We start from the raw sequence: 26,153 nt of genomic DNA, 5'->3' as shown, positions 1-26,153 counted from the left end.
GTATTGTTTCCCAAATAACTAGGTCAATCAGTGGATAAAGCAGTAGGCTTAGAGTCAGGTAGGCTTTTGTTCACATTCTCCCCAAATTTCAATGCAACAAGTCAGCCTGAGCTGGAGGCCTTCCTTGCTTTCTTCAAACTTCATGATGTACCAGTGGAGCACTCTGGCTATTGACCGCTCATCCTTCTTTCTAGCTGTATGACTGAGTAATTCATCTTCTCTTCCAATCAAACAATTCCTTAATGAGTCCTTTACTCCTATTTTTCAGACTTCCCAATTAGTTATTGCTCCTACCCATCACGCTCATCTTCTTTGCTTTTATCTAAAAAACATTTATTAAGTACTTACTATGTGCCAGGAACAGTACTAGGTGCTGAGAATACAAACAGAAACAAAAAGACAGACAGTCCCTGTCCTCAAGAAGACAACATTCTAGGAGAGGAAGACAAAACTTAAAAGGAACCTAGAAAGTGGGATGAGAGAGAGAGACATTATCTGTCATGGTGGAGAAAGCAGGCTAGAGAGTAAGGAGAGGGGTTCACAGAGAAAATGAAGAGTGAACATAGCCAACCTGGGAATGGTTCCTTAAAATTGAGGTTCCAGGAGAACATAATCATAAGAGAAAGGGGCCCCAAGGGTGGAAGGCTCATCTAGAATGAGAAAGCTGATGAACAATGATGGTGAAGGCAGCTCCCTAGGTGAGCATGCTGATGAAGATGACTATATTCTCTAGTGGCAATGATGTCACTTGCCTCCTAGTCACATAGCACCAAAAAAACTAAAAGTTTCGTCCACACAACATCAATTGCTAAGGATGAAGTAGTAAATGAATTCTCAAAAAAAGGTGACAAAACACTCCTACAGAAATCAACATGCACTCTGATATGTTGTTATTTCATTGCAAAGTTAGCAGAAAAGCACAAGAAATAGCATGACTCAGGAAAATGGATTGAGAGAACAAAGACTGGTGAATTATACAGAAGCCTCACGCCTCAATATCTTAAACACTTTCTTTGAAGAAAAAAAAATTGTTAGGTGGTAGATATTAGAAAACATCAGATAAATAATGAAGCAGATTATATTTTAATAGACAGTAAAGAATAACTATTGTTATAGTAAGTAGCAGAGATGATATTCAAACTAATGTTTTCTGACTCTCTGATTCTCTTTTCATTCCACAGTGAGGAAATGATCTTTCCTCCTAGAAGTTCTGGTGCCACTCACTCTCTTTGACCCCTTCTAGACACTGAGTCAGATTCTAAACCATTATGAGATTTTTCGCCTCGAATGTTACCTCTACCAGGACATAATGTCCATAAAATCAAGAGTCATGTCTCCTTTCAATATTGTCACCTCAGCACCTGGGATACAGTACAAACTTGTTTATTTTTCAGAAGTGAATTCATTCCAAAGATTAGAAAACCAAAGGACAGTGAAAATGATTTACCCAAATCCTACTGTCCCAGAGTCAGAATATTACTTGTCAGTATTTTATAGAGTAAGACTTTTCAATTTATACAGAAGTAAGTGAAAATATATGTTTTATGATTTTAAATTGTTAAAGTCAATCATTCAAGAGGCATTTATGAAACATTTAATAAGTGCCAATTGCTGTGCTAAGTGCTAGAGACACGGAGAAAGACAAAGACATTATCTCAATCCACCAAAAACAAAAAGAAGAGATAGATATAAATAATTTTGTAGGTACAAAGTACATACTGAGAAAATGAAAGTAATTGCAGAGGAAAAATCCTTCAAGTGAGAGGGGTGGGGAAGACCAATAAAATCCTCCTGGAGAATACAAGAATTAAACTAAATCTTGAAGGACAGTTAGAAGGCAGAAATGAGAACAGGAAGCATTTCAGGTATGGAGACAGCCAGTAAGTATAAAAGCAAGCACCCCAGCATACCCAGGATGGCTGCTAGCACAGGTTATTTGATCTGCTTTTCTACAGGAAAACAACTCAAAAGGGGTTAACAATCTTACTTTAATCAAACATATATATCATTTACCTAATTCAGGGGGAAAATCAGCACCCTGAACTTCAGAAAATGCAAAAAGAAATTACAAGCAAACAAAAAATAAAGATAACAAAAATGACACAATTCAACAGACCAACAGACAGGGCTTGTAAACTGTCTGATCATTACCTACATACCTAGTTAGCTACCGGAGAACCAACATCTGGGTTTTCAAAGTCAGGGGGCTTCCCAATGGCTACTCAGAGTCTCATTTGGCCAAATCATACAACTCTTCCCATAAATGAGCCCCAAAGCAAAAGATCACCACAGAGTATATATAGCTTTCTTCAAGGTCAGAGGACATCACCACCTCTTTGACCCACTGCCTTAATTACAAAGTAACAAAAGGTGTGGACTTCCTGAAAAACAAGCCTCCCCCAATCAAGCTTCTCTTCTTGGGCTCGAAGTGAGGTCCATTAAGGGGCAGAGAAGGTCTTCAAATTCCGTAGGTCTATTAAGGGGAAAGGAAGATCTTCAAATTCCCTTACCACTGCAATAAGGTAAATCAAGGAACATAAAGTAGTCCAGTATAGCAAGATTATCAAGGGCATGGAAGTGTAAGACTGAAAGAGAAGGAAGAGGCCAGGAAGCAAAGAGCATTAAATGCCAAATAAAAGTTTGTATTTGTTGCTAAAGAGAACAGGGAGCCACTGCAGTTTTCTGAGCAGGGGGGTGACATGACCAGACTTATACCTTAGAAAAATCATCTTCATCCTGGGGTATGAAACAAGGAAGTCCATTTCACAACTGTTATTCAATATGGTACTAGAAACATTATCTTTAGCAATAAGAGAAGAAAAAAAATGAAAAAATGAAGGAATTAGAATAGGCAAAGAAGAGATAAAGCTATCACTCTTTACAGATTATATAATGGTATATTTTGAGAATCCTAGAGAATCAAGTAAAAAACTACTGGAAATAATAAACAACTTTAGCAAACTTGCAGTATATAAAATAAACCCATATAAATCATCAGCATTTATATATATATATATATATATATATATATATATATATATATAAAACTAAAAAAGCCCAAGAGTAAACTATAGAAAAAGAAATTCCATTTAAAGTTACTATAGACATTATAAATATATAAAATATATCTACCTGCCAAAACAAACCCAGAAACTATATAAACACAACTGCAAAACACTTTTCAGACAAATAAAGTCAGATCTAAATAACTGGGAAAATATCAGTTGCTCATGGGTAGACTGAGATAATATAATAAAAATGACAATTTTACCTAAATTAAATTGCTTTTTCAGGGCCATACCAAACTGCCAAAAAATTACTTTCTAGAGCTAGAAAAAACAATAAAAAAATTAATCTGGAAGAACAAGAGGTCCAGAATATCATGGGATTTAATGAAAAGAAATGCTAGGGAAGGTGGCCTAGCCAAACCAAATCTTAAATTGTATTATAAAGCAGCAATCATCAAAACTACTTGGTACTAACTAAAGAATAGAATGGTAGATAAATGGAATAGGTTAGGTACAAAAGACACAATAGTCAAGGACAATAGTAATCTACTATTTGATAAATCCAAAGACTCCAGTTTATGTAATAAGAACTTATTATTTAACAAAAATTGTTGGGAAAACTGGCAAACAGTATGATAGAAACTAGGCACAGACCAAAATCTTACACCCTATACCAAGAAAAAAGTCAAAATGGGTACATGATTGACATATAAAGTCTGATACTGAATTGGCTAGATGGAACAGTAAATAGAGCACCAGCCCTGGAGTCAGGAGGACCTGAGATCAAATTCAGCCTCAGAAACTCAACACAAAAAACTAGCCATGTTACCTTGGGCAATTCACTTAACCCCAATTGCCCTACCTTCCCCCCCACCAAAAAGAAAAAAAAATAATCATAAAATCTAATACTACAAACAAACCGGGAGAGCAAGGAAAAGTTTACCTGTCAGATCTATGGAGAAGGGAAGACATTTATGACAAAACAAGAGATAGAGAACATTATGAAATGCAAAATGGATGATTTTGATCATATTAAATTAAAAAGGTTTTGTACAAACAAAGCCAATGCAACCTAGATTAGAAAAGGACTTACAAGTACAAAACTATTTATTGAAGCTCTTTTCTGTGACTACAAAGAACTGGAAATTGAGGCTATGTCCATCAACTGGGGAATGGATGAACAAGTTATGGTATGTGAATGTAATGGAAAACTATCGTGCTATAAGAAATGATGAAGGAGGAGCCAAGATGGCAGAATGGAAGCTGGAACTTTTCTAAGGTACTCCATGAATTCTGTCACTGAACATGGCAGATTCCCAGTCCAGGAAAATGCCCATGTAAATCTAGGCAAGGGGAGTGAAGCACATGGGCGCTACACCAGCGTGGACCTGAGAACAGACTATAGCAGAGTAAGAGCCAGCCCCAGCCAATGCACTCACCCACCCCAAGGGTGATTCCCAGAAGTCTCACAGCAGGACTAATGATGGGTTGGAGCTGGGTAACAGAAAGCACAGGGCTCACAGCAGCATAGCAGTTTCTTCTGGGGCTCTCAGCCAAAAGCCCGGACATTTAAAAATCACTTACCTGAACCTCTGACAGCCAAGATGGCAGAGCATACCCTAGCTGCTCTGATTCCCCCTCCCTGACCCAGAAAACCCAGATATATGACCCACCCAGTGGAAAATCCTGAAATACTGGAAATAGCCTCAGGCTTGGGAGACCTAGAGGAGGAGTGTAACTGAAGCAGTATACAATTTGAGGTCAAGGGCAGGAGGCCTCCCCAAAAGCCCCACCTCTAGAGATCCTGAATCCCAGGGTGGGGTGGAACCAGCAAGCCCTAACATCAGAAGCCCTGGTGTGCCTATCGGAGGAAACTGCAGACAATAGCACTGTCAGCTGCCAGTTGCTGAGCCTGCTGTAGTACAGAGGGGGAAACTTAAAGTGGCCTGACCACCGCTCCCTAACAAGTTACTCTATTAGGCACAGGGTAACTTCAGGGGAAACACTAAGAGTCCTGGCCTTGGCCTCAGTCTAGACACCCAAAGGCTACAAAACACAAATTCAACAACCAGGCCCTTAAGTCAGGAAATAGGAAAGCACAATGGGTAAGAAGGAAGCGGAGAAATCAAAAGCAAGAAAAATGATCCAATCTTATTATAGCAAGCAAGAACAACCAAATTCAGTTGACAACATGGACTACATACTCACACCTGACACCATAGAAGGATATATGAAATGGTCTCAAGGACAAAAAGCATTCTTGGGGGAGCTCAGGAAATATTTTAAAAGCCAAATTAGAGAGGTAGAAGATAAATTTAAATTTACAGTGACCAAATTGGAAAAAAAATCTCACTAAAAAAATCTTTAAAAAATAAAATTTGTGAATTGGGATGGGATATTCAAAATCTAACTGGAGAAAATACCTCCCTAAAAATCAGAATCAGTCAAATTGAAGCTAAGGAATCTATGATGCATCAAGAGTCAGTCAGAAAAAAACATAAAGACTAGAAAATTAGAAGAAAGTGTAAAATATCTCACTGGAAAAACAAGTGACCTGGAGAACAAATTCAGAAGAGATAATCTAAGAATTATTGGTCTACAGGAAAGCCATGAAGAAAAAACCAGCCTGGACGACATCCTCCAGACTGTCAAAGAAAACTGTCCTGGGGTCCTAGAATCAGAGGGTAAAATAGTTATTGATAGAATTCATCATACTCCTCTTGAAAAAGATCCCAAATTGAAAACTCCAAGAAATATAGTACCCAAATTCTAGAATTACAAGGTCAAGGAAAAAATACAGCAAGCAGCCAAAAAGAAACCATTCAAATATTGTGGAACTACTGTCAGGATTACACAGGACCTAGCAGCTTCTACATTAAAAGATTGAGAGGACTGGAATTTGATATTTCGTAAGGCAAAAGAGCTAGGATTGCAAGCAAGGATCAACTACCCGGAAAAAACTGAGCAAAATCTTTCAGGCAAGGAGATGGTCATTTAATGAAATAACGGACTTCCAGATTTTCCTGATGAAAACTCAGAGCTCAATGGAAAATTTGATCTCCAAATACAAGACTCAAGAGGGACATAAAAAGGTAAACAAGGAAAAGGCACACACACACACACACACACACACACACACACACGCGCGTAACTTTTGATTCAATAAGAGCAAACAGTTTATATCCCTATATGAGAAGCTGATATCTGTCAATATTGAAATTTATATAATTATCATGACATTTAAAAGAGATATACATAGATAGAAGGTATGAGTATGAATGAACTAATCTGATGATAAAAAATCTTATTAAGGGGTACAAAGGGACTGTAATGGGAGAAAAGTAAAGGATGAGGCAGAGAAAGGAAAATTACGTCAAAGGACAAGGCATAAAAACATACTATAGTAGAGGGGAAGAAGAGAGGGAGATGAACATCATATTAACTTTATTCTCATTGGTTCTAGTTCAAAGAGGGATCAACATAATCGGTTAAGTTTAGGATTCTAACCTGAAAAGACATAAAAACACATTATAATAGAGGGAAAAGAGGGAGGGAGAGGAGTAATATATAAAATTTATGATCATATGTTTGGGTTCAAGGAGGGAATAACATATTCCCTTAAGTATAAAAATTCATTGTGCCCCACAGGCAGAATGAGGGGTAAGAGGAGGATAAAAAAGGAGAGGTAGTTAGAATGAGGGAAATAGTAGTAACGAGAAAGGGTAGGAAAAGAGGTAGGGGGAGGGAGCGCAGGGAAGGAATACTTAGGGAGGCTGTGTTTCAAAGAAAAACCCTTAAGGAGGGAAAGGAAGAAGGAAGGAACAAAAACATAAGCAGGAGAGGGAATAGGATGGAGGGAAAGACACAGATAGTAATCATAACTGTCAATGTAAATGTGATGAACTCTCCCATAAAATGGGGGTGGATGGGAGAATGGATTAAAAACCACAACCCTACAATATTCTGTATACAACAAACACATTTGAAACATGGGAATAAGCATAGGGTAAAGGTAAAAGGCTGGAGTAGAATATATTATGCTTTGGATAAAGTAAAAAAAGCAGGGGTAGCAATCCTTATCTCAGATAAAGCAAAAGCAAAAATAGATCTAATTAAAAGAGTTAGAAAGAAAACTCTATTCTCCTTAAAGGCACCATGGAGAATGAAGCAATATCATTACTTAACATATATATTAATGAAGCAATATCATTACTTAACATATATATATATATATATATATATATATATATATATATATATATATATCAAGCTATACAGCTTACCTAGTGGTATAGCATACAAATTCCTAGAGGAGAGGTTAAGGGAATTAGAGGAAGAAACAGATAGCAAAACTATACTAGTGGGGGACCTCAATCTCCCCCTCTCTGAATTTGATGAATCTAACCTCAAAATAAACAAGAAGTTAAGGAGGTGAATAGAATTTTAGAAAGGATAAATATGATAAATCTCTGGAGAAAACTGAATGGGGATAAAAATAATATACCTTCTTCTTAACAGTACATGGCATATACACAAAAACTTGACCATGTACTAGGGCATAAAAAAATCACAATTCAGTGCAGAAAGGTAGAAATATTAAATGCATCCTTCTCAGAAGAAATAAAAATCATATGGAATAGGGGCGGCTAGTTGGCACAGTGAATAGAGCACTGGCCTTGGAGTCAGAAGGACCCGAGTTCAAATCTAGCCCCAGACACTTAACACACTTACCTTAGGCAAGTCACTTAACCCCAATTACCCTGCCTTCCCCCCTCCAAAAAAAAAGGAAGAAAAAAAAATCATATGCAATAAAGGGCCATGGAAAGATAGACTAAAAACTAATTGGAAACTAAATAATTTAATCCTAAAGAATGAGTGGGTCGGTGGCTCAGCGAGTAAGAGCACCAGCTCCAGTGTCGGGATGACCTGGATCAAATCCGGGCTCAGATACTCAGCACCACACCCAGAAATAACTGGCCGTGTAACCTTGAGCAAGTTACTTAACCCCGATTGCTTTAAAAAAAAAAAAAGAATGAGTGGGTCGAACAAAAAATTATAGAAATAATCAGTAACTTCATTCAAGAGAATGACAATAATGAAACAACATACCAAAACTTGTGGGATACAGTAAAGGCAGTTCTTAGGGGAAGTTTTATATCCCTGAATGCATACATGAATAAAATAGAGAAAATGGAGTTCAATAAATTTGTCATGCAATTGAAAAAGCTAGGAAAAAAACAAATTGAAAATCCCCAATTAAAAAATAATTAGAAATAATGAAAATCAAAGGAGAGATTAATAAAATTGAAATTAAGAAAACTCTTGAATTAATAAATAAAACTAAGAACTGGTTTTATGAAAAAAACCATAAAATTGATAGATTTTAGTCAATATGATAAAAAAAGAAAGAAGAAAACCAAATTATGTGTATCAAAAATGAAAAGACTGAATCTCCCACCAATGAAGAGGAAATCAAAACAATAACTAGGAATTATTTTGCCCAGTTATAAATTTGAAAATCTTAGTGAAATGGATGAATATTTACAAAAATATAAGTTGCCCAGATTAATTGAAGAAGTAAATCACTTAAATATCCCCATCTGAGAAAAAGAAATCAAACGAGCCATCAACGAACTCTCTAGGAAAAATCTCCAGGGTCAGATGGATTTACTAGCAAATTCTATCAAACATTTAAAGAACAATTGATTCCAATACTCTACAAACTATTTGGGAAAATTGGTGAAGAAGGAGTCTTACGAAATTCTTTTTATGACACAAATATGGTACTGATACCTAAATCAGGAAGAGACAAAACAGAGAAAGAAAAGTATTCACCAACATCCCTCATGAATATAGATGCAACAATTTTAAATACAATATTAGCAAAAAGACTACAGCAACTTACCACAAGAATAATACACTTTGATCAGGAAGGATTTATTCCAGGAATGCAAGGATAATTTAATATAAGAAAAACCATCAGTATAATTGATCATATAAGCAAAAAAAACTACCAGAAGCCATATGGTTATCTCAATAGATGCATAAAAGGCTTCTGACAAAATACAACATCCATTCCTATTAAAAACACTAGAAAGTATAGGAATAAATGTAATCTTCCTTAAAATAATAAGTAGTACCTATTTAAATACATCAGCAAGTATTATATGTAATGAGGATAAGCAAGAAGCATTTCCAATAAGATCAGGGGTGAAACAAGGATGTCCACTATCACCCCTCATATTCAATTTGGTACTAGAAATGTTAGCAGCAGCAATGAGAGAAGAAAAAAAAATTGAAGGAATCCAATTAGGCAAAGAAAAGACTAAGCTATTATTCTTTACAGATAATATGATGATATACTTAGAGAATCCTAAAGAATCAAGTAAAAAATTACTTGAGACAATAAATAAATTTGGCAAAGCTGCACGATATAAAATAAAGCCACATAAATCCTAAGCATTCTTACATATTTCTAATGAAATCCAACAGCAAGAGATAGAAAATTTAAACTTACTATAGACATTATAAAATATTTGGGAATTTACCTGCCAAAACAAATCCAGGACCTATATGAAAACAACTACAAAACACTTTTCACACAAATAAAGACAGATCTAAATAATTGGAAAAACATCAGTTGCTCATGGCGGGGTCAAGCCAATACATGTAAAAAAAATGATTCTAAACAAATTTTAGAGCTACAGAACTTAGAAAGTGACAGAGAGAAACAAATCTCCCACTGAATGCAGGCTGGCAGGCAGACAGGAAGGGTCTATTGCACTGAGCTAGGAGCTGAGTGAAGTCCCAGGTGAGATGCATGGTTCTGGCCCCAGGATGGCCCCCGACCAGCACTGGCCAGAGTAGACTTCAGGAGAGTGAATCACCAGCAACTGTGGTGGTTTCCAGACTTCTAAACTCATAAATGACAAAGACAAACTAAAAGGTCATCATCCTCTGTTGGAACAGGGGTGGACAGAAGAGCACTGTTCAGCCCCTGTCCCCAGAGCAACAAGTGGATGAGGCACAGTGGCTCTGCCACATGGCTGCCTCAGGAGCTCCTAGCCTACAGATCGTAGGGGAAGCAAGAGACCATTCAAAAGCTCTTCTTTAACTTGGTTTGTCTTGGGTGATGGTCCTGGGGTGTGTGGCCAATGAACCAGAGCTTGTGGGCACTGTAGAGAGGGTGCCCTCCTCAGCTCCGGCAGCTGTGAAAACCCCAGCAATTTGGGACAAAGCTCTCTCCATTCTGGAAACCGGGTTCTACCATGCCAAAGAGCTCAAAAGTCAAGTAATTGGCTGGCAAAATGAACAAGCAGAGGAAGCACAATCAGACCACAGAATCCATTTTAGTGGACAAAAAGGTTCAAGGCATGGAGCAGGAGGAAGAGAGTAAAGTCAGAACTCTTGCATAAAAATCCTCCAAAAAAATATGAATTGGTTACAGGCCATGGAGGAGCTCAAGAATGATTTTGAAAATTAAGTAAAGAGAATTGGAAGAAAAATTGGGAAGAGAAATGAAAATGATGCAATAAAATCATGAAAAGCAAGTCAACAGCCTGCTAAACGAGACCCAAAAATACACTGAAGAAAATAACACCTTAAATAATAGACTAACTCAAATGGAAAAAGAGGCCCAAAAAGCCAAGGAGGAGAAGAATGACTTAAAAAGTCAAATAGCCCAGACTGAAAAGGAATTTCAAAAATTCAGTGAAAAGAATAATTCCTTCAAAATGAGATTGGAGCAAATGGAAGCTAATGACTTTATGAGAAATCATGATATTATGAAACAGATCCAGACAAATGAAAAAGTAGAAGGCAATGTGAAATATCTCACTGGAAAAACCGCTGACCTGGAAAACAGATCCAGGGGATATCATTTTGAAATTATTGGACTACCTGAAAACCATGATCAAAAAAAAAAGGCCTAAACCCCATCTTTCAAGAAATTATCAAGCAAAATGGCCCTGATATTCTAGAACCAGAGAGCAAAATAGAAACTGAAAGAAGTCACCAACCACTTCTTATAAAAGATCCCAAAAAGAAAACTCCTAGGAATGTTATAGCCCAATTCCAGAGTTCCCAGGTCAAGGAGGAAATACTGCAAGCAGTCAGGAAGAAACAATTTGAGTACTGTGGAAACACACTCAGGATAGCACAAGACCTAGCAGCTTCTTCATTAAGGGATTGAAGGGCTTGGAATATGATATTCTGGAGGTCAAAGGAGCTAGAACTAAAACCAAGAATCACCTACCCAGCAAAACTGAGTGTAATGCTTAAGGGGAAAATATGGCCATTCAATGAAATAGAGGATTTTCAAGCATTGTTCATGAAAAAACTTCATGCTCAAAAGAAAATTTGACTTTCAAATACAAGAAGCAAGAGAAGCACGAGAAGGTAAATAGGAAAAAGAAATCATAAGGAACTTATTAAAGTTGAACCATTTACATTCCCACATGGAAAATAATAATTGTAACTCATGAGACTTTTCCCAATATCAGGATAGTTAAAGGGAATATATATGTATACATATATATATATGTGTGTGTGTATGTGTGTGTGTGTATTATAGGATGATATATGTGTGTATAAATATATTTCTGAGTGTGTGCATATATGTATACAAGTATCCATAGACAGAAGACACAGGATCAATTGAATGGGAAGGGATGATATCTAAAAAATAAAATTAAGAGGTGAGACAGGAATTTATTGGGAGAAGGAGAAAGGGAAAGATAGATTAGAGTAAACTATCTTATAAAAGAGGCATTGTTACAATGGAGGGGAAGAGCAGGAAGTTGAAAAGGAATGGGACAATCTTATTCTCATTGAATTCTGCTTTAAGGAGGGAATAACATACACACTCAATTGATTATCTTACCTACAGGAAAATAGTGGGGGGTGGGGGGTTAGGGGATAAGAGGAGCCATGATAGAAGGGAGGGCAGATTTTGGGAGAGGGCAGTTAGAAGCAAACATTTACAAAAAGGGACTGTGTCAAAGGAGAAAATAGAGTAAGTGTGGGATGGGATTGGATGGAGGGAAATATAATAAGTCTTTCACAATATAATGACTATGGAAATGATTTGGGTAACTACACATGTACAACCTATATTGAATTGTTTATCTTCTCAGTGGGGACAAGTGAGGAGGAAAGAAGGGAAAATATCTGGAACTCTAAAGTTTTAAAAACAAATGTTAAAAAAAATTTTTTTACAGGCAACTGGGAAATAAGATATATAGGCACTGGGGTACAGAAATTCATCTTGCCCTACTAGAAAGTTAGGGTGGTGATGGGGGAGGATATAAGACAGAACAGATTGGGGAAAGGGGCATTCAGTAGGCTTGCTATTTTGGGGTGGAGTTACGGGAAATACAGGGAGAAAAAATTGTAACTCAAAATCTTGTGTAAATAAATGTAGAAAACTAAAAATAAATAAATTTATTTTAAAAAAAAGAAACCATAGATACATATGAAATTATATACAAAATAAATACAAGACTTTTTGGGTGGGGCAGGGGAGGCACCAGTAGCTGGAAAGGCTATGAAGCTATTGTAAGAGTTAAGAAAATTTCAAGAGGAAGTAAGAACTAATGGTCAATCAATCAAAATATATTTATTTATTAAGTTTCCGGTAATGTTCTAGACACTGTACTAATGGCCAGACTATAAATACAATAAATTTGTTTTGTCTCTACTCATAAGAAAAAAAAATTAAATGCATACCCTTTGACCCAGCAATACCACTTCTAGGTTTGTATCTCAAAGAGATCATAGAAGTGGGAGGAAAACCCATATGTACAAAATATTTATAGCAGCTCCTTTTGTGGGGGCAAAGAATTGGAAATTAAGAAGATGCCCATCACTTGGGGAATGACCAAACAAGTTGTGGTATATGAATATAACGGAATACTACTGCACTATAAGAAATGAAGAGCAGACAGACTTCTTATTTTCCTGGAGAGACTTACACAAACTGATGTTAAGTGAGAAGAACAGAACTAGGAGAAATTTGGACACAATTACAGACACAACATATGTGTGACAACCACATTTGATAGACTGGGCTCTTCTGAGCAATCCTAGGTTTTAAGACAACTCCAAAAGACTCATGATGGAAAGAGATGTCTATGTTCAGAGAAAGAACTACAGAGTTTGAATGCAGATTGAAGGAAACTACCTGCTCTGTTGTTTCATTTTGTTTCCTCCTTCCCATTGTTCATTCCATTGGTTATAGTACTTTTTTAGAACCTGACTAATATCTAATGTAAAAGTATCTGCAGATCCTATACTGGACTGCATGCTGCCATGGTTGGAGGGGGTCGAGGAGGCAGGGAGACATCTGAAACTCAAGGCATTGTAGAACTTAATCTTGCAAACTAAAAATTAAAAGAAAAAAGGAAAAGAAATAAAGAGCAGGCAAACTTCAGAAAAACCTGGCAAGACTTATATGAACTAATGCTAAGTCAAGTGAGCAGAACCAGGAGAACATTGTACATGATAACAGCCACACTGGGTGATGACTGACTCTGACACACTTAGCTCTTCTCAGCAATGCAAGGATCTAAGACAACTCCAAAAGACTAATGATGGAAAATGCTATTCACATCCTACCCTCAGTTGTGTATCTTACCCTACAGGAAAGTAGAGGGGAAAGAGATAAGAAGGGAGATGATAGAAGGGAGGGTAGATTAGGGGAGAGAAGCAAACACTTTTGAAAAGTGACAGGATCAAAGGAGAAAATAGAATAAGTGGGGGGTGGGATAGGATGGAGGGAATATATAGTTAGTCTTTTCAAAATATAACTACTATGGAAATGTTTTGTGTAACTAGACAGGTACAACCTATATTAAATTGCTTGTCTTCCTAGTGGCAGGGTAAGTGAGGAGAGAAGAAGGGAAAGAATCTGGAAATCAAAGTTTTAAAAACAAATGTCAGAAAAAAATTATTTTTTACATGCAACTGGAAAATAAGATATACAGGTACTGGGGTATAGAAATCCATCTTGCCCTACTAGAAAGTTAGGGGAGATGATGAGGGATGATATAAGAGAGATTAGATTGGGAAAAGGGGTATTCAGTAGGCCTGCTATCTTGGGCTGGGGGGTAGGGGAAAGACAGGGAGAAATTTTGTCATTCAAAATCTTGTATAAATGAATACTGAAAATTAAATAAATAAATAAAAGATTTGGTTTTTTAACGATATAGGATTGTGTGATTCCCATTTCTTAAAAGACCTTTAGTATCTCCATTGTTGTCCACCAAGTAAAGATCAAATTGCTTTTCCAGTATTCAAATCCTTTCACAATCAGAAACCAACCCAATATTCTGCCTTATACTATTCCCTTCTCTCCATGTTACACTACACTGCAGCCAAATGGAGTCCTAAAACATCCCCTATCCCCCTACACTTTCTCACTTCTGTTTCTCTAATATTCCCAGTGATTAGAATGTTCTTCTTAGACTTCTCGTTGGGACAGTAAGTCTATTTAATCTGCAAATGATACTTCCTCCTTAAAGTTTTTCTTCATTATTTTAATAAAGGGAATCCTTTTACACTTGTATCATACCAAGAATTTTTTACCTGTACTAGAATGTAAGCACTGTCAAGGCAGGAACCACGTTGTACCTAAATTCTTTAACGTCCTTGAAGCACCTATTACATACTGCCCTCCACAAAGAAAGTATTTAACAAGTATGCTTAATGAAAAAGGAAATAAAATGGTAAGTTTGTATTTAAATATTTCTTCATTTTCATTCCTAATTACATTCCTAATTTAGTGGAAGGAAATTGTTAACTAAATATCTATTATTAACTTGCTGAATTGGAGGAAGAGGATCTCTAAATAAATTATAAACATATGTATCAATAAACTTTAATAAATAAAAATCATCATCCATCATTTAATTTTCTGGCTGAAGAGATAGCTGCAGCTTTATAAAAATGAAACCTAAATCTGACTATGTAATAAGAATAAGGATATACTTCTGAAGTCATCCAATCAGACTCCTCCGTGTCATTCCTATCAACCAGTCCATATACTTACTTCAAATAAAAAGTTTCTTCTTATTTTTCATTCTACTTCCTGACTTCTGGTTACAATAACTGTGAAAGGTCACAGAGGGTGCAGATCTCCCCCATATATTCCCATTATGTATACTCTAATGATATTTTTTTTTAAAAAGGCAGATTCATAATGATCAAGGAATCCAAAGAGAAACATCAGAAAGCACCCTTATCTAGCCTAGGACTGAACAAAAAGAGAACTACAAAGAGGTATCTACCTGTTTAGGAAAAGCCGACATGAGTTCTGGTGAGACTGGAAACTTAGAGAAGGACCTCAATCGAAGGAATAAAATATCTTATCTGTGCACAGACTTAGAGAGAAGATGGAGACTGAAGACACATTAGTTCCTACAACTTGAAGGTCCTGATAAGGATGGAGACCTGCAGTGGGGCCCAGATTTGGGACAGGAGAATAGAGCTCTAACTAGGAAGAACAAAGCCCACAAAGCTCTAAGAAAAGAGGCAGAGGGTCTGAAAATCAAAGTCAATATAAAATAGGACCTAACCACCCCAGCCAAAAGAATGAAAAGTTGCTGTTGTTTAGTTGTTCAGTTATGTCTGACTCTTTGTGACCCCATGGACAAACTATCCATAGACTTTTCTTGGCAAAGATACTGGAGTGGTTTGCCATTACCTTCTCCAGTTTTATACAGGCAGAGGTTAAATGACTTGTGCAGGGTCGCACTGTTAGTAAGAATCTGAGATCAAATCTGAATTCTGGTCTTTCTGACTCGAGGTATTGTGCTCTATTCATGGTACCACCCACCTGCCCTGAGAATGAAAGGAGGCAGAGACTAATGCTGGTCCCCAAAACCAAATCTAAAAGAGGTTATGTATTTAAATATGTACACATACATGTACATATATTTTTATATATACACACATATTTGTGAATAATCAGAAGATGACAACAAATTTTATACTTTGAAGCGAAAGAGAAAAAGTACAGGTAAGTAAATTTTACATGAAGTTCCAAAAAATACTGCAAAAGCAATAAATCAAAAAAACCCAATTAATCACAAATGGTGAAAATCAGAGATTAACAAAATTGAAGGTTTAAAATTAACTTACCAATAGAAGTGGAAATCAGGTTTTTTTTTTTAACTAAAAAAATGATAGTCTATTACCTACATTGATTTTTTTTAAGAGAAAATCAAACTGGTAGCAAAACTGTAACAAGAGAATTCACAAGAAATAGAGAAAACAGGAAATTATATTGTATAAAATAGTTTGTAAAATTACATAGCAAACTAGCCATGGTGGCCTACACATACAATTCCTCCTACTGGGAGAGGCTAAAATGAGGGACAGCTTGAGTTTGGGAGTTCTGAGCTACAATACAGTTAAAGTTGATTGAGTGTCCAACCTAAGTCCAGCACCAGTGTGGTAAGCCTCCAAAGAAGAGGGACCACTAGGTAATCTAAAGAGAGGTGAACCTGAACAGGTCAGAAATGAAGCAGCTCAAAGCTTCCATGGCGATCAAGCAATGGAATTAGACCCAGGAGAGAATGCTGCACTTCAGACTGGAGATCCACCAAAAGGTGACAAGACCAACAAACAAATTAAATGGATGAATATTTACCAAAAAATAAAATAAAATATACAGTACAACAGAAAAAGAAAAAATTTAAATGAATCTTATAAAAAAAGAAATTGAGTAAGTTATTAATAAATTTCCAAGGGGAAAGGGGGAAAAAGAATTAGATTTACAAATTAATTTTATCAGCAAACATTGAAAGAACAGTGAAATTCAAAATTACATAAACTAGTTTAAAAACAGAAAAAGAAGGGACAATGCCAAATTCTGTCCATGAAATAATGTCTTAACATCTAAGCAAGGAAAGCTAGAAAGAAAACTATAGACCAAAAGCCCTAATGAATATTGGTACAAAAATTTTGAATAATTAATTAGAAAAAAGCTATAGTAAAATATTATACATGATACACAGCAAGATGGAGGGTTGGTTCACTATTAGGAAGAGTGTAAACAAAAACAAAATAGTCCAGATTAATAAATAAAATAATAAGAAATTCATGAATAAACTAATAGATGCAGCAAGTCTTTGACAAAATATAACATTTATGCCTAATAAATTGAGAGCAAAGGAATAAATACATCATTCCTTAATATTATAAACAGTGTCTGCCTAAAAGAGGCAGAATTATCTTTAAACATAAATGCTAGAGGCCTTTACAATAAGATCAAGAATAGCGAAAGGATCCTCATTTTCACTACTGATATTTGATAGAATACTAACTATAACATTAAAAAGAAACAAAGGGAATAAACAAAGTCAAAGAGGAAACAAAATTATCACTTTTTTACAAATGATATAATGATCTAATTGGAAAAACTTAAAATTAATTGAAATAATAACTACATCAAAGTGAGACATAAAATCACACAACCATTCACATTTTTCATAATGCTGGCAATAAAACCAAACAGGAAGAGACAGGAACATTTCATTCAAAAATAAATATGGAATGTATAAAATTACTGAGAGTCCACCTACCAAGATATTCCCAGAAATATGACTACAACTGAAAAACACTCCTTAGAGAAATAAAGACAGATCTAAATAAATGTAAGGATAATAACTTCTCGTGATTAGGCTGTGGCCATGTAATTAAAAAAGCAACTTTTATTTATTCATTACCATACCAACTAAATGCTTTGGGACTAGAAAAAAACATATCAAAAATCATTTAGAGGAAACAATGAGAAAATGAGGGAAGGGGAACTAGTAGAACCAGATCTCAAACAATAATGTACTGCATTAAGAATCAAAATTAATTGAAATTATTTTTTAAAAAACAAAAAACACAAAACAGTGAAGTTGATTAGTGGTACAGATTAGGCACACAGCACACAGAAGGAAATAAATATAGAAACATAGTTTCAATAAATCCAAAGCCACTAAATTATAAGGTTTAGGACTTAATATTTGACAAAGACTACTGGTAAAACAAGAAAATAGTTTAGCAGAAATTTGGTTTAGATAAACACTAATACTACAATAAGCTAAAAACGGATACTTAGCTAACCGTATGGATACTTGACCTAGATATGAATGTGCCTAGCACACAGGAGGCACTTAACAAATGCTTATTTTTTGCCAAAAAAGATACATTGTAAACAAATAAGAGAACAGGGAAAGACTAGGGATAGGGGGAGAATTCTTTAACAAACAAACTATAGATAAGATTGTTGTTGTTTTTTCTACTATTCAGCTATTTTTCAGTTATGTCTGATGGGTCATGACCCCATTTGTGGTTTTCTTGAACAAAGAAACTGGAGTGGTTTGCTGCTTCTTTCTCCCAGTTTATTTTGCAGATGAAGAAATTGAGGCAAATAAGGTGAAGTGACTTGCCCAGGGTCACACGGCTAACAAGTGTCTGAAATCACAGTTGAACTCAGATCTTCCTAATTCCAGGCGCAATACTCTATCCCCTGAGCCACCTAGCTGCCATAGATAAAATTAGATAATAAAAGTGAGTCCAGTTGCAAAAAATTAATTTTTTTCATAATCAAAATCATTGCAGGTAAAATTAGAACGGAAACAGTGAGCCAGGAAAAATATCTTTGCAACAAGTTTCTCTGATAAAGTTTTCATATCCAAGCTGTATAGGGAACCAATATACACACATACATGTATGTGATATATAAATACACATTGTATATATATGTATATACCATATACGTATGTATGCATATATACACACACACATATATGCCATTTCCTCATAGCTAAAAAGAAATGAACAAATTGTCCACAGCCATATAAAAATGGTCCAAATGACAAATAATAAGAGAAATGCAAAACAAATATATTTAAGTCTCTAGGTCAGACCTATCAGATTTCAGGGGAAATTACCCAGAACATTACTATTGTTGGAGGGAATCTAGTAAGATGGGGATACAAATGTACGAGTGGTCGATTTGTGAACTGGTCAAACTCTTCTGAAAGTACTTTGGAACTACATCCAAAAAGTCACTGAACTATTTATACCCTTTAACCTCCTGGTCAAAGGTATATATCCCAAAGAATTTTTTGAATATACAAAATGACTAATAAATGCAAACATATTCAAAGCAGCATTTTTTTCTGTAGTAAAGAGCTGAAAACTAAGAATGCTCATCTACTGGGGAATGACTGAATAATAAGGCATATTAATAGAATAGAATATTATTGCACTATAAAAAGTGGTTGAAGGGTTCAATTCAGAGAAGCCTGGCAAGACTTCTATAAACTAATCCAATATGAAGTAAAGAGAACCAGGAGGAAATTTATACAATGATTACAACATTAAAAAAAAAAAACCTGAAAGGTTGAAATATCTTAGTCAATAAAAAGACCAATGATGACTCCAGAGTACAGATGATGAAGTACACCACACTTCCTGAGAAAATTATCAACTAAAGGGAGTGAGGCATACAATTTGGACATGGCCAATATGTGGATTTTTTTTATTTGACTAGGCTTAACACTTACACTTGGCGGGGAGGGGAGGGAATTGAGGGGTATATCTTGTTTGTGTGAGGGAAGGAGAAGGGAATTATGATAGTGATGCAAAACAGAGGGGGCCAGGGAAAGCATCAATGAAGCTTTACAAAAAATCCAGAAGATACTAGAAGGAAGTTCTGAGGAGAGCCTCAGACAAGGAGAGCTTTGGCATCAATGCAATGAAATCATTAAATACTTTAAAAAAAAATCTCAAGCCCTTCAAAACATATTACTCTTTTTTCTATATGATTTATTTTTTTGCTCATATGTGTACGTGTAAATGTTCATGTTTTTGGTATTTTGTCAAATTCAGAATAACAAAATAATTTAAAGATTTGAATTTTTTTAATTCATTTATAGGGTCCCGTATGAGTATATATTCTTTAAAGAATTTATACTATGATGTTTAGATAAATAATTTATACCAACAACATTTTGATTTACATTCATTTAAACAACAATATAAGAAAAGACAATAGACAATTAACTTTTGAATTATATCCAGTTAATATTTTTTCATCAGAAAGCAGTTATACTGCTTTAGAAAGGCTTCTACCATTCTAAAAATACTGTCCCACAGCTGTTTAAAATTTATTTTTTTAGACCATAGCACCACTGTTTGGTTGTTTCCAATTTCTAAAACCACAAATAGTAAAAGTGTACTCAGTCTACTGCAAACATAAATAGCAAATGCACGCTTCAGCACTTTTTAAAGGATATGGAAATTGGCAACAAAAATGCAGTTCATGTTGAAAATTTACGATGGTTCTGCCATATTTCTTCAGAAATACAATCAGGTAAAAATTAGGAAGATCTCTACCAGCTGGGTGGCATTTTTGGTTTTTTTTTTTTTTTTTACTTATATTTTCTCTAACTGAAAGACTTTCATTATGCAACTTCTGGCACCCGATAAAATAGAGCAATGGTACCTTTGCTAAAAACCACAGTTTCTTTGGTTATGTTTAGCATTACACAAACATCTTTCACCTTAGATATCCTCTTCCATTAGAGAGTTTAATTTGAAATAATCTAGGGCATATTATTTTTTCGGAATATTATGCTTTTTGGATGACATTAAGCATACAAATCACATTTTTCCTGACTCTTCAAAGATAATGTGTGCTGTTATTTTTTTTTTTTAGTCATGGATTCTTGGGGGAAAAAAGTTTAAAATTTATTGCTAGAAACAGGAACATGATAAAGAAATACTTCAAGAAAATATTTTTTAAAAACCAGCCAATCTTCTCCCTATAGCTTGGATTTAAATTTACATGACAAAGATCAAAAGTTAACTGAAGTGTCCATTTTATAGATAAGGTATCAACAAGGAACTAGCCATTGAGATGGCAAATTTCAGATATAGATGATACTACCCCTTGGGTTTTGCATGCTCACAGGTACTCAAGAGATAGGAAGAAAACAAACAAACAAAAACGCCAATCACATTCAACTTCAGGATGATGGCTGTTGACCCTCTTGCCATAGTGATGATTCTTATAATATGAAACCTTCTTGAAGGGTCATTATTTTCATTTAATGTTCCTATTTCCACATGTTTAAGATCCCGACAGTTTTCACATGGTTAAAAGCAAATGTACTTAGGTTCGGGTAAGATATTTTTTAAAATAGCCATTAAGGCACTCAATAAATATTTATTTTAAAAGTATTCAAAGAATCACTAAGGAAGAAAAAAATTGGTACTCTGATTTAGATTTCTTCTTTCCAGCTCTAACATAATTCAAAAAATGACTAACTTTGTTAAAAATAGAAATTTGACAAGCAATTAGTTCACAATATAATCCAATTATTCACACTCTGGGGAAAAAAGGCAATGTTTTTTTTTTTTTTTTAAGTGGCTATTGTTTACAAATCATGAAACTCCTTTTTGTAAGCAATTTTACCATGCATACTTAACCAACATATATATTTTAAGATTCCTCAAATACATATTCTTTTTACTTCTCGAAGAAGAGATGTACATTGTTAAGAAATATCTGTAGGAATACTACCTAAAAAGTACTATAAAGCAAAATACAAGTAAATTGATTGGGAAAGTTATAAAGCAAACATTTTAGCATCAATTCAAAGAAATTGTTTTTCCATTTCCATTTTCATAAAGCTTCTTGCTTAAATTTGCAAAACAAAAAATTAAAATTGTTGTTATAATGTTTCAGTATTTTGAATTTTAAACCTCCTATATTGTTGTAGTAAATATATTTTTCCTACATTACATTTCTTCTCATAGCATAAATTGGCCTAGTTTATAAGTCTAAATATATAAACTGGATAATTTGGCTAAGTGCCAAATAAATTCTTTAAAAATTATTTAAAAAAACATTAAGACTAGATTATAAGATGTTAAAATTTCTTTTCACATCTTGGTTTCTTAGCTTCTTAGTTTCACTGCACTTATTTATTGCTTTATTAAAAGATTCAGACAATTTTTAACTGCTTGGAAATGTTTAAAAATTCAAATTTAATCACATTGTATTTACAATTCAAATAAAACTTTAGGTATATTTCTCCAGGAATTCCATAAAATTATTATTTATCTTTTTAAAATTTTGTGTAATTTAACCAATCACTGTCAGAAAAGAAGTCATCCAAAAGGAAAGATCTTATATAATATTCTAATATTACTCTTTTGGGGGTAGCCCAAAAAAAGGAAAAGAAAAAGAAAACAAAGTGATACCATCAACTGGAAAATGACAGAACAACTTGTGGTAAATGAATTTGATGGAATATTAATACATTCTAAAAAACATCAAATATTAGAAAATCAGAGAAACATGGGAAGATTTCTATAAAGCATAGAGAAAACAGAATAAAGAGAATTAACATTCAAAATAATTGCAAGGATGTTAATGAAAACAAGACTACATGGCAACTGCTTGCAATGATCAATCCTGCTTCTAAAGAAGAGAGAGACACACTTAAGCTGACTTTTAGTAAAGATATGAAGGGATACAGGTATGTGTAATATTTTTATGCTGTCAGCATTCTGTCAGTTGGGTTTGTTTAATTATTTTCCTTTTTACAAGAAGGAAGTAAGCTGGATGAAGAGTTGTGTGGGAGTGGGAGTGGTAGACTAGAGATGGGGAAAAGGTCAGTAATACAAAAACAACAAAAAGCATCAATTAAAATGAACAAATTAATAAATATGAATAAAAAACAAAATATAATTCTTTGTACTACATATTATTATTTCCATAAAAGGTCTAATGTTTCCATGAAACTCAATGTACACTGATCAAAATGATACTCAGAGACAAAATAAAATTTAGATGAAAAAAACTTTCATATTGGGAATATACTTTAACACAAGATTTAATGAATTGAAGTTAGATAAATAATCAAAGATCAAATTCCATTTTATCTTCAAAAATGGAAGAGCTAGGGGAACAGGAAATATGTCTATGTCCTGTGCAGGAGTCATGAGCTCTGCAATGGAAAGTGATAAAGAATTTAATACTTGCAGACAAGCCTACAAAACGAAATCAATTAATAAACTCATTAATTAAGTACCTACTGTGTATCAGGAGCAGGTGATGCAAACACGAAGGAATACTACTGAAACTCCTCTAAGTACCTCATATTTATTAGAATGTTTTATTTGCATTATGAATGAATTACAAATTATAATGCTTTCTATCCAATAGAATGTAAGCTCCTTGAGGGCTCTTTCACCTTTTTCTTTGTATTTAAGATTTCCTGCACATAGTAGGTGCTTATTTAACATACATTTGAATTTATATGGATCAAACAATTTGTATTTGTCTCAGATATAATTTAAGAATTTTAAAAATAAAAATAGGCAAAACTAGGTTTTAAATAAATATTCTCAAAGTATATTAAAAGGTCATAATAGAGTGTTCAATAATGAGAAATGATATTAATATTGTATTAAGATGAAAAATGAGTATTTGAAAAACAAAACTATAGTTTTATTTTTCTCTGGTTAAACTACAGAAGAGAAAAAGCACTGTTTAGCAAATATATTTATATGTCAGTGTAGGTTTATGCTATAATATTTATTATGTAGGAACATTATAAATAAATTTACCCTTCAAACATTTACTAAAATTAATCTAAATAAAATAACCATAATAACAATTTACCTTGACAATTTCAGCATTATAGTTCAAATTAACAGACACAAACTAAATTTGAAAATATTATTTCTGAATTAAACACCAGAAATAATAATAGCCTTAAATGACTGTTTAGTGAAATGAAATTTCAGGCAACCTCTCCATTGACAAGACTAAAGTAACTAGGAAATAATGATCATTTATATTCTCAAGAAACAGCACTTTCCTACAAGTTACCAGTCACTCACAAATTTTTTAATTAGGCTGTGAAATTCATCTATAAAATATTAACAATGAATCTGTGACAAGCCTTATAGCAATAAATTAACCATATCTTTACTATTATATAATAATAAAATATTCCAGAGAATTTAAATTTCCAAGCCAAAATATATAGTTTTATATTTTTAGGTCAATGACTATGGTTTTGAATTTACTGTTGTATTTATTACTGATTTTTTTGAATCTCCAAAATATCCTTTCTTTTAACTTCTATAGAATATAGCTTTTAGGTTATTATGAGTTGAATCACACTAGCTAAAATAATGTTATTGAGAAATCTGTCATGATAAATTAAAAAGAAATGTATAATTTCATTTTTCAAATGCTACTTTTTATTACATCTTACACTTAAACTTTCTAGCATGGAGCACTATATTCTGAGCAGAAGCGAAGAATAAGTATTAATCAGGTTCTGATGGCAATACCTTTACAACAAAATATTATTACTAGTTGGGAATGTGTGTAGTGTGTTATCTTAGATAAATGCTGTTTTTTTTAGAATTACATTTTTCTTAAAATACATACATATATATGTAGTACTTCTAGTTATATATGTTGACTTCCACTTTTGGAATAGAGACTCTTTGCTATAAATAAATTCATAAAAAAAAACAGAAAATCAACCACACTATATTATTATAGGTAACATGTGTAATATCATCAACTGAAAATCTCAAATCCCCAAAACATAATTTACAATGTACTTATTTTTCACAGGACTTTTAAAGGGATAATTCTATATGCACTACTGAGGAGAATGTTTACTGAAGTGCTTTACTGAATGAATATATGTCACATAGGAGAAATAATCTATTTTTCCCATCTTAATATTAATTTGCCATGAATTATATACCATCTATAAGTGAAACTATTTAATAGAGGAATGTAGTATGGTTTCAATCGAAAAGCTCGGATAACAAGGTTTATGTTGAGGCATCTGATAATAAAACTAATTTCCCCTACGTATTTTATTTCTAAACTATATGAAAATCATTTGCTTGACTTCTAATTTTCCTATTGTGAGAAACATCTGACTACTATGGGAAATCTCATATTCCAAAAGATACAGTAAAAAGATTATTTCTCTTATTGTGATGGTTAAATAGGAGATGAACTATCCCCAAAAGCCAAGATCAGTATGTTTAGTAGCTTCATCATTTATACGATGATTCTGTGTTCTCACAGTAATATCATTTTTGATGCTATTTTAAACTACTAGAAAAACGCATCTTTCTGTTTCTGTTTGGCACTTTTTCCTACACTGAACCCTAAAAAAGAAGTATCTCATTTATCAGTATTATAAAAAATTATATTTCAAGAAATGTTTTCCTTTTATGAAATATATGGCTTTGAACTAGATTTTCAAAGATCAGTTGAACATTATATGTTGCTTTAAGACCAGAGCCTTATTTACATGTGTCTGTGGCTTAACTGACAAGGATTTTTCTGTCACAGTCAAAGGCAGGCAGTTTGTTTCTAAATACCATAATCCAGTTTCAAACCAGATAGGCATATGCAGGAGAGTCAGTAAAATAGATTAGATCATCTTGACATCTCAATAATAATTTCTATGATTCATTACTTTGGGCTGAAGGCAGGAGAAAATGAAAAGCCAATTACGGGTGGAAAGGAAATATTTGTAGGTTTCCAAAAAAAAAATTAATAACACATACTTCCCAAATGTATACATATCTGTAGATTGTGGGTATTTATTTTTTCCCTCTTTCTTGACAAAAAATAAGGGTAAATAAAATAAAGCTAAGTTTTATTGAAAAGCTAGAGGTTCACATTTTACAATATTCTAAAAATCTGACAGGAGATACATAGCAAAATAGGAAACAACACAAGTTTTCTAACTACTTAAGATTAAGAGAAAATAGGTATATATGTATATGTGAGACACAATAATCTCCCTAATGCACAAGGAAACTATTCATTAGTGAAGATTAGGCATCTAGTGGTCAAACTAAACCAATTAAACAATAATCTACAGTTTTAGCTAAGTAGTCATTTACAAGGAAATGACTCTACATTGATCATGTTTTAGATCTTTATTAAAGTTTAAACAGAATTTTGATTAAAATGGTCTGCCCTGATAAAATACGCAATATGATGTTATTTTTAACATTTCAGAAATTTGAAGCTCATGATACACACACACACACTCTCTCTCTCTCTCTCTCTCTCTCTCTCTCTCT

The 26,153-nt window shown here is 33.9% G+C and overlaps 1 protein-coding gene across 9 annotated transcripts in view; it reads right to left on the bottom strand.

Annotated features, from left to right (window-relative positions):
* SUPT3H (SPT3 homolog, SAGA and STAGA complex component) overlaps positions 1 to 26,153 on the bottom strand; it is a 677,491-nt gene that overhangs the window by 450,143 nt on the left and 201,195 nt on the right. The window contains exon 1 of one of the 9 annotated variants that reach the window (XM_069065840.1): positions 4,593 to 4,723. The exons of 4 other annotated variants lie outside the window; for them this stretch is intronic. In XM_069065840.1, coding sequence (XP_068921941.1) covers positions 4,593 to 4,624 — 32 coding nt within the window. In that variant the 5' untranslated portion in view covers positions 4,625 to 4,723. 4 more of the 9 variants (XM_069065845.1, XM_069065844.1, XM_069065841.1 and 1 more) reach the window with 4 other exon arrangements.

The sequence above is a fragment of the Petaurus breviceps genome, unplaced genomic scaffold (assembly GCF_028583685.1).
Source record: "Petaurus breviceps papuanus isolate PSGF00001 unplaced genomic scaffold, PetGlider_PUasm1.0 90701, whole genome shotgun sequence".
Taxonomy (NCBI): domain Eukaryota; kingdom Metazoa; phylum Chordata; class Mammalia; order Diprotodontia; family Petauridae; genus Petaurus; species Petaurus breviceps.
Note: the sequence above shows the minus strand (reverse complement) of the source record. Positions and strands in the feature narration are given on the sequence as shown.